The 13,152-nt window shown below is 40.1% G+C and overlaps 1 protein-coding gene across 5 annotated transcripts in view; it reads left to right on the top strand.

Moving 5' to 3' along the window:
• The window catches only part of LOC110486579 (uncharacterized), a 31,335-nt gene extending 22,393 nt beyond the window's left edge, over positions 1–8,942 (top strand). For 2 of the 5 annotated variants that reach the window (XM_021558293.3, XM_021558290.3), the window contains one exon: positions 4,259–5,316. In XM_021558293.3, coding sequence (XP_021413968.3) covers positions 4,259–4,262 — 4 coding nt within the window. In that variant the 3' untranslated portion in view covers positions 4,263–5,316. Of the gene's footprint in view, positions 1–4,253; positions 5,317–7,701 lie in introns of those variants that run through there. The other 3 variants (XM_021558292.3, XM_021558289.3, XM_090196819.1) reach the window with 2 other exon arrangements.
• Positions 8,943–13,152: the final 4,210 nt, after the last annotated feature.

Here is a 13,152-nt window from a genome sequence, read left to right as displayed (position 1 = left end):
ATAATTGCATTTTTATTCCACGCTGTTGAGAAAAGGTTTGAGGAACAGGGCTGAGACTTATTTTACCATGATATGTTTTACCATGATATGTTGCCAAGTCAGAGTGTCAGACAGTTATTCAAGATTGTATAGTGTATACCTAATGCACTGCCAGCTAGCTAATAGCCAGATGGTGACAGCATTTGATCAGTGTAGCCTGAAAAGGCAAATCAGGCCACTATTTGCAAGCCATGTTTATTGTCTCTACTTGACAAATAAAGATCAACATTATTATTGCAAAAAGGCTGACTCACTGGAATATAGGTATCTTCCCAACAAATGTTTTGCTCATAAACTGTTTATGTTCAGCCTATCAGTGTCCGTAGGTCTATCTAGAATGTGTATTACCGTATGCCTGTCCTATCTCCAATTACAACATTGTTACATCTAGAGAGAATATAGACTCAGGGATTGTAGTGGAAATTTCCTGTATTTACCAAATCATGAGAGCAAACCACACACAAGTCAGAGTTATCATAAAGTCCATCTTTAATTATATGAGCTCCATCACAACACTGTGACTCTCAGATTAATTCAGTGTCTATAAATGAATTCTCTGAGAGTCCTTACACATTGCAACTGAGATCCTTTATATCAAATCAAATCAAATCAAATGTATTTATATAGCCCTTCGTACATCAGCTGATATCTCAAAGTGCTGGACAGAAACCCAGCCTAAAACCCCAAACAGCAAGCAATGCAGGTGTAGAAGCACGGTGGCTAGGAAAAACTCCCTAGAAAGGCCAAAACCTAGGAAGAAACCTAGAGAGGAACCAGGCTATGTGGGGTGGCCAGTCCTCTTCTGGCTGTGCCGGGTGGAGGTTATAACAGAACATGGCCAAGATGTTCAAATGTTCATAAATGACCAGCATGGTCCAATAATAATAAGGCAGAACAGTTGAAACTGGAGCAGCAGCACGGCCAGGTGGACTGGGGACAGCAAAGAGTCATCATGTCAGGTAGTCCTGAGGCATGGTCCTAAGGCTCAGGTCCTCCGAGAGAGAGAAAGAAAGAGAGAATTAGAGAGAGCACACTTAAATTCACACAGGACACCGAATAGGACAGGAGAAGTACTCCAGATATAACAAACTGACCCTAGCCCCCCGACACATAAACTACTGCAGCATAAATACTGGAGGCTGAGACAGGAGGGGTCAGGAGACACTGTGGCCCCATCCGAGGACACCCACGGACAGGGCCAAACAGGAAGGATATAACCCCACCCACTTTGCCAAAGCACAGCCCCCACACCACTACCAGTTTATAGCAAAGCCACACATTGGCTATAAATTATCGTTCAGCTTTGTCTCCTAAACTATGTTCTTATCTCGCTCTTGGTACCACTCAGGACCATAAAACAAAACCTCATCAACAGGCATATATCAAATACACCCCTCCTGGACAAGATCACAGAGACACAGTGACTGGCACACAGACATTGTGGAGCAAAGAGATAATTGGTTCCCCCTCAATCATCCCTTCACATGGTTTAAAAGATATGTTTACATATGAAGACGAGCTTGACCTCTCCCCTCTCTGCGTCCCAAGTAACTGAACCCAGGACAGATAAAGGATAACTGCAAATGGCCACCACTATAGTACAACAAGATACATTCTAAATGAGAAGTAACTCACAAGCATATAATGAAAATAAAACATCTTATCTATGTTACCCAACTATTCTGATGCATCCCCAACAGGGTAGACGTAACATAGTAAATGGAGATCCGGGACACTCTAATTAGTATGATATTTAATTTGTAAATGTGCACAATCCATTTTGTATGATATGTTACGAATTTTAATTAATATGTTATGTTACGACATTGCTAAGCTTATGGTATGTTACAAATTGCAATTTGTTGTGGCTAACGTTAGCTAGCCTAAAGGTTAGGGTTAAGGTTAGGTTTAGGAATTAGGTTAAAGGGTTAAGGTTAGGGTTAGGAGAAGGGTTAGCTAACATGCTAAGTAGTAAATGGTTGCAAAGTTGCTAATTAGCTAAAATGCAAGAGTTGTTGCTGAGATTTGAAAACGCAACCTTTGGGTGGCTAGACATTCGCGTTATACTCCCACTCATCCACCCCGGCGAACAACCCTACTTTAGTTTTTGCCTTAACTAACCTTTTACTGCAGTGGGCTAAATCAGGGTCACACAGATTGTTTATTGGTAGTCTTAAACAAAACTTCTTTGACACCAACGTTTAAATTATTTTATTTTTTTAACCTTTATTTAACAAGGCAAGTCAGTTTAAGAACAAATTCTTATTTACAATGATGGCCTACTGGGGAACAGTGGGTTAACGGCCTTGTTCAGGGGCATAACAACACACTTTTAACTTGTCAGCTCGGGATTTGGTCAGTTACTGGCACAACACTCTAACCACTAGGCTACCTGCCGCCCCAAAATATACACCTCACACACATTGTTATGGGCTTTAAAAAAAAGACACCTGTACCATGTCAGATATAGAGTTGAAATGTATAAAGTTGAGTTTGCATCCCAATATTACACTTTATATACATCACAGAAGACTGAAATATATCAAAACCATTTGACAAAGAAAGACCAGATTTTCAGGTTATTCATTATGAAATTATGAAAAATATAAATAACATTCCACCCATGAGGTCACTTTTCATTTGTCTGCAGGAAATGGCTACAGCATTTCCAGACTGTCTGTCAGATTCAGTCTTTAACGATTATCACGTTACACTGTGCGACGTTATCAAGATTTTAATTTGGTATCAACCTGGCCAGATTGTATGATTTGCTTCAGTTCTGTCGTCACATTCTGCAATTTGCCTGCAGAGGTGTATTTTATCTGAGCATGTGCCAGCACCAGCAGCGCAAGCCTCACTCAATGCTTATGCGTGAGTGAAGTGAGTTCTGAATAAATTCAAGTAGGCATCTTATAAAGTTTGTATGTGAAAACTATTTCTATGTCCTAACGTTTAATTTGATTGCTGATTTTGTGCATTTATTGAAATCTCACCAGGTAGCCTAATTTCAGATGTGTCATATAAACAAGATTATTTACAGGGAAATCATTCTTCTTGCACGTGCTGTACAAGAAGAACGATTTCCCTGTAAATAGTCTTGTTTATATGACACATCTGAAGGCTAAACATTTAATTCAAACAATTAAATTAATCTGACTATTCACAATCATTTTATTGTTGTGTGCGTACTCAATGGAGGCCGTCTTCTTATTGGTCAGTCACCGGGATCAGCTCATAACACCAGCCACACTACGCGATAAAGGACAAAATATGTGGACACCGCTAGAACTTTTTCAGAGCCTACGATTGCATGTAGCGGTACTTAATCGGCACTTAAATCGGCAGACCTAGACCCTGTCACACTGAACGAGCCAAGACTTCCGACAATCGTTTATGACCTAAGAATTTGTCCACAACGTGGAAATTTTGTCTGGGACGGCAAAGTCGTGGCATAAAACGGGCAAAATTGTACAGTCTGCAAAGGCCGTACGAAACGTAACAAATGGAGTGTCCCAGATGTACATTTATTATGTTACGTCTAGTCTATGAGACCAGGCTGCCAGGGGAGGAATGCTTGTTTCAATAGTTAATTGTTCAGCTGTCACATTCACATGTCTGCTGCAGCTATTAGAAAGCATATGATAATCTGGTCTCTTTGTTACATTGCACTAATTAGGACATGCTAACCTTTGAAATGGCATGGATCTCACACATTGCAATCTAACCTGCCTGGATACTCTGTGGTGCTCCGGGGTGAAGTTTCTCCCAGGTGCAGATCTAGGATCAGCTTCCCCTCTCACAACCCTAATTAGTAAGGAACATGCTAAACTGACTCAAAATCAGCATCTAGGGGCAACTTCACCGTACACCACTTGGAGGGGGATCTGTGGTGGTGGTGGTGGGTATTCTATGGTGGTATGCTATTTTCCGGGTGCGTTTTGATCAACCTTTGGTCAGAGCACTGTCTGCTTTAGGTTTCTTTAAACCTACTAAACGCTGATGCATGCTGAAATAACAACCCTGACAATGGTGAGTGATCTCACTCTTTTCCAAATCACGAGCTTGATTCCAATTCCAATACTTTAACTACTTAACATTTCTGACTCTTAAGCTAATAACAATAACTGGCCAATAATATCAAAGAAATAGCTATATTTGTCAATAGATAAAACTGTTTGTTTTGTACTGACATATTAGTACTCTCTTTTTTCCAGTGCAGCTGAGTAGGCGATGAAGAAACGGAATGACTCTACACCCACACCTTTCTATTCTTTACTTTGTTTTGTGAAAAGTGATCACTGAAGAAGAACCTTTGAAACCTCTGCTGAGAAGAGCGATCTCTTCTGTTGATTGTCCGGCAACTTTGCTGTTGATATGGAAAATGTTTGTTGCTTTTTGTCCTCTCCCCTTTTCTTTCCTTCTTTCTTACTTTTAAAGGATGTGAATTAAAGGCTATTGCTCAACTCTGCCTGTGAATTGCATGCTGCATTACACCAAACACACAAGTGCCTATGTGAATCTTTAGTCCCCGCCCCCTTCGCTTTCTATCTGCTGTCTTACTGGTGGCGTCTATCCTTTTGACTAGAGCAGGAATGATTCATTCTGGATTCTGAGACTCTGATAGTCGCAACGGAACGTTTGAAGATAATACATCCATGCTTATTACAGAGTATGGGGTGTGGGGTGTGCAAAAAAAGTTCCCGAAAAAGTAAGGTTGGGAACCACTGGTTTAGAAGAAATGGATGACCATTGCAATACCAATACAGTAAGGATGTGTTTAAATAGCTATTATGGGTGAAGGGGTAGGGAAGGGTTGTGTTGTTTTTCATTGTTTTCAAATATGAAACTGTGATTTAAAGCCAAGACAAGTGATTTGCATGCAAAGGCCCCCTCTACCCAAGTCTTGGTCTGTGTGGCCACTGTCCATTGTGAGCCAGTCCCAGACACTTTAAGTAATGTAACAAATGCCAATCAATAACATCTGAATAGCCTAATGATGGTATTCTGAATGCTGAGAAAACCATATATCTCACTCCTGTCCTGACTCTGACGATCACTGGGGCTTTTGTCACTTTATATGTAACCAATGCACACTGACAATGAATGGGCTTCTTTTCATATGGGACTGGAGCTCAGTAGTTAGAATGGCTAAAGTGGAATATGTGTATGACAACCCGTAGTGATTTTTGTAGAAAGATTGAAATGTTTTGTTTAAACATGACGTTTTTGGGCTTTTGTAAACTCTTGACTAGTAAAAGCCAGTTTGTCTAAAACCAATGCGTGTTTAAGCCTCTTAATCATTACACCCATGAATCCACGCAGTAATCCACCCATTTTTCCATATCAGCACATCTAATTAAAAGTAGTAAATTCATCTCATCATTGAGTTTTGCTCACCTACTTTGTAGCACATTTTGCAGTACATTTACATATAACACAAGGCTTATCAGTATGTCATGTATTGCATTTTTCTATGTAAGCCAGATAAGGTCATACATGGATTGATGATGATATCATAACTTCAAATATCTCTATGTACATACGCAATAATAGCCGTTCTCATTGCACCACTCGACATATGATTTCTGGTAACTAGTAGGGCTTTGTATGTTTAAGATGTGCCTTAGTTGACGTGCCTTTGTCAGGTAGATGTTAACTTCAGTGGGACTTGAGATTGAAGCCCTCTAGAAGGTCTTTTGAGATGTTTTTATTGGGCAGCCTGTAAAGGTCCAGTATGCGAATGATGACAATAATAAACTGTGAAGCACCTGTCTACCCCAGGAGATGTTTTATAGCTGTGTTTATTATAACATTAGAAGACACACATAGTGTCCAACTATGTACACCTACAGTGCCTTGCAAAAGTATTCATCCCCCTTGGCGTTTTTCCTATTTTGTTGCATTACAACCTGTAATTGAAATGTATTTGTATTTCATGTAATGGACATACACAAAATAGTCCAAATTGGTGAAGTGAAAGAAAGAAAAAAAAACTTGTTTAAAAAAATTCTGAAATCTAAAAGAAAACTGGAAAGTGGTGCATGTATATGTATTCACCCCCTTTGCTATGAAGCCCCTAAATAAGATCTGGTGCGACCAATTACCTTCAGAAGTCACATATTTACTTAAATAAAGTCCACCTGTGTGCAATCTAAGTGTCACATGATCTCAGTATATATACACCTGTTCTGAAAGGCCCCAGAGTCTGCAACACCACAAAGCAAGGGGCACCACCAAGCAAGCAGCACCATGAAGACCAAGGAGCTCTCCAAACAGGTCAGGGACAAAGTTGTGGAGAAGTACAGATCAGGGTTAGGTTATAAAAAATATCAGAAACTTTGAACATCCCACTGGCACCATTAAATCCATTATTAAAAAATGTAAAGAATTTGGCACCACAACAAACCTGCCAAAAGAGGGCCGCCCACCAAAACTCACGGATCAGGCAAGGTGGGCATTAATCAGAGAGGCAACAAAGAGACCAAAGATAACCCTGAAGGAGCGCAAAGCTCCACAGCGGAGATTGGAGTATCTGTCCATAGGACCACTTTAAGCCGTACACTCCACAGAGCTGGGCTTTACGGAAGAGTGGCCAGAAAAAAAGCCATTGCTTAAAGAAAAAAATAAGCAAACACGGTTGGTGTTCTCCAAAAGGCATGTGGGAGACTCCCCAAACATATGGGAAGATGGTTTTTGGACATCAAGGACAACGCTATGTCTGGTGCAAACCCAACACCTCTCATCACCCAGAGAACTCCATCCCCACAGTGAAGCATGGTGGTGGCAGCATCATGCTGTGGAAATGTTTTTCATCGGCAGGGACTGAGACACAGGTCAGAATTGAAGGAATGATGGATGGCACTAAATATAGAGAAATTCGTGAGGGAAACCTGTTTCAGTCTTCCAGAGATTTGAGACTGGGACGGAGGTTCACCTTCCAGGAGGACAATGACCCTAAGCATACTGCTAAAGCAACACTTGAGTGGTTAAAGGGAAAACATTTAAATGTCTTGGAATGGCCTAGTCAAAGCCCAGACCTAAATCCAATTGAGAATCTGTGGTATGACTTAAAGATTGCTGTACACCAGTGGAACCCATCCAACGTGAAGGAGCTGAAGCAGTTTTACCTTGAAGAATGAGCAAAATCCCAGTGGCTAGATGTGCCAAGCTTATAGAGACATACCCCAAGAGACTTGCAGCTGTAATTGCTGCAAAAGGTGGCTCTACAAAGTATTGACTTGGGGGGGGGGGGGGGGGGGTGAATAGTTATGCACCCTCAAGTTTTCTGTTTTTTTGGGTCTTATTTCTTGTATATTTCACAATAAAAAAATATTTTGCATCCTCAACGTGTTAGGCATGTTGTGTAAATCAAATAATCCAAACACCCCAATAATCAATTTTAATTCCAGGTTGTAAGGCAACAAAATAGGAAAAATGCCAAGGGGGGTGTAAACTTTCGCAAGCCACTGTATGTGTATGTCTTACACACACACATAGATAACAATCATGTGTGTGTTTTTGGGATGTCACGCGTTGTTTGTGTACACTGAGTTTCTGTTAAATGTATCTATTGTGTGTATTGATGAGTTTGAGTTTGTAAGTATGTCATATAGACCCAGGCATTGGAAGTGATGCCATCATGTCGGTGTGTATCTGTTCTAGGGTGCAAAACGATCAGTTGGCGGCCATCTTTCTCCTGCTGATGCAGAACCAGGAGGCACTAGGGGAGGTGACTGAGGGAGACATGGAGGAGCAGCTCAAACTCTACTCCCTGTAGCAGAATGGGGCGGTTCTATTATTGTCAACCTTGTATAGGGCTAAATAGCCTGTTCCCCTTTTTAAAGTGCAGGTGTCAAGCAGAGCAACTGTCAATGTATAATACTGTATTTATGTTTGATTTATCATGTCAGGTCAGAATGATCCATAACAGACAAAGACAATAGATTTAATATTCTGACATACTGTAGAGGGATAGGTTAAATGGCATTACCCATAAGACCAAAACAAATTGTACAATACTTGAATGTAAGACACAAGTCTTTACACTGTTCATGTTAACATTGGTTATCGTAAAGTATGGCAATGTTAAAGTGTTAAATGTTAAAGTGGCTTTAAAAATCACATGTTCTTAGAGTATGAACAATTTAATGAACAAACAATTGCAGTAACTTATTTACATTAAGTATATCGATAACACACTTTGTTAATATTACTTACATTTTTTATGAAATATTGTTGGTAAATCACATATACTGTATGTATTTTCAGTTGTAAATAACTATTTTAGTGTTAATATAGGTAATATTGAAATATACACTTAGTGTGCAAAACATGACATAGACTAACCAGGTGAATCCAGGTGAAAGCTATGATCCCTTATTGATGTTACTTGTTAAATCCACTTCAGTCAGTGTGGGTGAAGGGGAGGAGACAGGTTAAAGATGGATTTTTAAGCCGGGAGACAATTGAGACATGGATTGGGTGAATGGGCAAACAAAAGCTTTAAGTGCTTTGAAGGGGTTATGGGTTGTAGGTGCCAGGTGTACCGGTTTGAGTGTGTCAAGAACTGCAAAGCTGCTGGGTTTTTCACGCTCAACAGTTTCCTGTGTGTATCAAGGTCCACCACCCAAAGGACATCCTGTCAGAAGCATTGGAGTCAACATGGGTCAGCATCCCTGTAGAATGTTTTAGACACCTGTAGAGTCCATGCCCTGACGAATTAAGGATGTTCTGAGGGAAAAGGGGGGGGGGTTGTATACTCAGTGTATATGTTTTTCATATATTCTAAGCACTCCATATTTTTAATCAAATGTTTTTAATGCATGTACATACTGTATGGAGATATTTTAGTAGTTTAGTAATCACTTCCTAGTATAAATTGGCTTCATCCTCTTGCCATAACATTTGTAAGCTGTGTTGGCATCATTCTACATAGCACCACAGGTGAGAAGATTAAGGACACCAAGTCTGGATCAGAGAAGAAGTAGGGGTTTTAGTGGAATACCCACAGAACCTTTTCAGCTCATTTATCATCTGATTTTCTTAACAAAAGGCATATCTCGATAGGTGGCCCAGGTGTCCTCTGACATGGCACAAATGTTCTCTATTGCTCCTCTAATTTTCCTCAATCAAGGTGGGAGGCCGATGACATTATTTTGCTCAAAAATATTTTTGTTACTTTTAAAGCCGAGCTTCGCACTTGGAGAAACAGCGCCACTGCCTGGGGTGGAAAAGGTACACAGTCATACTTGAGTAAAAGTAAAGATACCATCATAGAATATGACTCAAGTAAAAGTGAAAGTCACCCAGTAAAATACTACTTGAGTAAAAGTCTAAAAGTATTTGGTTTTAAATATACTTAAGTATCAAAAGTAAATGGAATTGCTCAAATGTACTCAAGTATCAAAAGTAAAAGTATAAACCAGACACACCATTTTTTATTACATTTTTTATTGACGGATAGCCAGAGGCACACTCCAGCACTCAGACATAATTTACAAATGAAGCATTTGTGTTTAGTGAGTCCTACAGATCAGAAGCAGTAGGGATGACCAGGGATGTTCTCTTGATACGTGTGTGAATTGGACCATTTACTTGTCAAAATGTAATGAATACTTTTGGGTGTCGGGGTATGGAGTAAAAAGTCCATTATTTTCTTCAGGAATGTAGTGAGGTAAAAGTACAATCTCGCAAAAATATAAATAGTCGTAAGTAGTATTTTCAAGTATTTTTAACTTAAATACACCACTGGCTACTGGCAGCCCCAGGCGCATTTATTATTGTTTTTGTTCTTTGCCTTCAGTACAGCCTGAATTCTTCAGGGCATTCTACAAGGTGTCGGAAACGCTCCACAGGGATGTTGGTCCACACTGACACAATGGCATCATGCAGTTGCTGCAGATTCAACGGCTGTTAATTCATGCTGTAAACAGCCCGTTTCATGTCATCCAAAAGATGCTGTATTGGGTTGAGGTCTGGGGACTGAGCAGGGCACTCAAGTAAACTGATTTCGCTGCCATGTTACAGACAATGTTTTTCCACTTCTCAATTGTCCAGTGTTGGTGATCATGTGCCCACCGGAACCACTTCTTCTTTTTAGCTGTTAGGAGTGGAGCCCTCTGTGGTCGTCTGCTGCAATAGCACATTCTTGACAAGGATCGACGAGTTGTGCGTTCCGAGATGCAGTTCTGCACACCATTGTTGTACTGCAGCGTTATTTGTCCGTTTGTGGCCCTTTGTTAGCTTGCACGATTCTTGCCATTCTCCTTCAACCTCTCTCATCAACGAGCTGTTTTCACCCACAGGATTGCCACTGACTGGATGTTTTTTGTTTGTCGCGCCATTCTCTGTAAACCCTAGACACTGTCATGCGTGAAAAGCCCAGTAGGGTGGCCGTTTCTGAGATACTGGATCCGGCGCGCCTGACATACCACGCTCAGTCGATTAGGTCACTCACTTTGCCCATTCTATCGTTCAATCGAACAGTAACTGAATGCCTCAATGCTTGTCTGCCTGCTTTATATGACAAGCTATGGCCACGTGACTCACTGTCTGTAGGAGCGATCCATTTTGTGAATGGAGTGGTAGACCTAATAAACTGACCGGTGAGTGTATATTTCCACACTATGAGGTTGGAATAATACTGTGAAATTATGAAAATTATGATAATGCCCTTTAGTGTAAGAGCTGTATGAAAAGACTACCTGACATTTCAGCCTGTTTTGCTGGGATGGAGTTTTGGCCTTCCATGGTGACGTCAACATGCAATAAATTAGTTAATAGACCAATAAGAAAAAGAGTTCCAAACCTCTCTGCCAATAACAGCACATTTTCACTTTTCTTCTCCCCACTCCCAGACAGTCCCAGAAAAATTCTTATTTGTGAAATTGCCCTTTGCTAAGAAGCAATTTCTTCCCTTTTTGACCATTTTAATTGAAAACAACCACATTAATGGACTTAATTGTTACCCAGAAATGATTTGATATTGAGATGAAAGGACTGCATTGGACCTTCAGACGGCGGAGGAGCTCCCACATCAAGGTTAACAACTACATCAGAGAACATGCTCTGCTGTGCTATTGCGCGTGCAGCGATGTGCAATGATGTCTGCCAAAAAAAAACAGGGTTCATTGTCTGAAGTAACATCTTTTTTGTTGTAATATCACAAATGAACGTGGAGGTTTCACCACTACGGATTCCAATTTTAAGCGTACATTATTGGATTTATACATGGAATATTTTTTAATAAATAGCTGGCATGCTTCTTCAAATTACATTTCTATGGGAACACCACTCATTCCCATCTCTGCATGAAATAAATTCTGGTATGCAGCAGAGTTCCCATTCTGTGCTGCATTCTTCTGGTCTGGACAGGAATCACCTTGACATCAGCTGTTGGTCTCTCAGTGCTCCCCCTGGCCGTTGGTTATTTATCTAGTCAAGGAAGGGAAAATGGGCTCTAATGGTTGAAGGGTCCTGTCATCAGCTGGAGACCAATTAAAACCCAATCCTATTCTGTCATGCTGGAAAAATATTTGCAGATGGACTGAGAAATCCATGTAAATCCATGTAGCTACAATGGCACCTGTAATGTACATTATGCTCTCCTCAAATTGTACTCTTATCATGTAATCAAGTTTAAGCAAGTTAAAAAGGTAGAGGTTATAAAGAATAATTGAAAGGCAAACCAGCCCAAATTTCCATAATTATGGCCACACCTCTTTAAACTGCCAGTTGGTGTGAATTGGGGCATTACCATAAAACGAAACCCCCAACTCCACACCAGGAAGGTGCATTGACTGTCATGCCCAGATCTGTTTCACCTGTCTTTGTGATTGTCTCCACTAGAGGTCTACCAATTAATCGGAATTAGGGCCGATTTCAAGTTTTCATAACAATTGGACATTTTTGTCTATTTTTGGACACCGATTTGGCCGATTTTTAAATACATTTTTTTTTTTACACCTTTATTTAGCTAGGCAAGTCAGTTAAGAACACGTTCTTATTTTCAATGACGGCCTAGGAACAGTGGGTTAACTGCCTTGTTCAGGGGCAGAATGATAGATTTTTACCTTGTCAGCTCAGGGATTCAATCTTAACATTACAGTTAACTAGTCCAACGCTCTAACCACCTGCCTCTCATTGCACTCCACAAGGAGTCGGCCTGTTACGCGAATGCAGTAAGAAGCCAAGGTATGTTGCTAGCTAGCATTAAACTGATCTTATAAAAAACAATCAATGAATCAATCAATCATAATCACTAGTTAACTACACATGGTTGATTATATTACTAGTTTATCTAGCGTGTCCTGCGTTGCATATAATCGATGCGGTGAGCATTCGCGAAAAAGGACTCTCGTTGCTCCAACGTGTACCTAACCATAAACATCAATGCCTTTCTTAAAATCAATACACAAGTATATATTTTTAAACCTGCATATTTAGTTAATATTGCCTGCTAACATGAATTTATTTTAACTAGGTAAATTGTGTCACTTCTCTTGCAACAGAGTCAGGGTATATGGAGCAGTTTGGGCCGCCTGGCTCGTTGCGAACTGTGTGAAGACCATTTCTTCCTAAAAAAGACAGCCAACTTCGCCAAACGGGGGATGATTTAACAAAGCGCATTTGCGAAAAAGCACACTCGTTGCACGACTGTACCTAACCATAAACATCAATGCCTTTCTTAAAATCAATACACAGAAGTATATATTTTTTAAACCTGCATATTTAGCTAAAAGAAATCCAGGTTAGCAGGCAATATTATAAAGGTGAAATTGTGTCAGGGTATATGCAACAGTTTGGGCCGCCTGGCTTGTTGCGAATTAATTTGCCAGAATTTTACTTAATTCTGGCATAACATTGAAGGTTGTACAATGTAACAGCAATATTTAGACTTGTGAATGCCACCCGTTAGATAAAATACATAACGCTTCCGTATTTCACTGAAATAATAAACGTTTTGTTTTCGAAATTATAGTTTCCGGATTCGACCATATTAATGACCAAAGGCTCGTATTTCTGTGTGTTATTATGTTATAATTAAGTCTATGATTTGATAGAGCACTCTGACTGAATGATGGTAGGCAGCAGCAAGCTCGTAAGCATTCATTC

Source organism: Oncorhynchus mykiss, chromosome 13 (genome assembly GCF_057628025.1).
Source record: "Oncorhynchus mykiss isolate SJ-2025 chromosome 13, ASM5762802v1, whole genome shotgun sequence".
NCBI classification, from domain to species: domain Eukaryota; kingdom Metazoa; phylum Chordata; class Actinopteri; order Salmoniformes; family Salmonidae; genus Oncorhynchus; species Oncorhynchus mykiss.
This window is presented reverse-complemented; position numbering and strand designations above follow the sequence as displayed.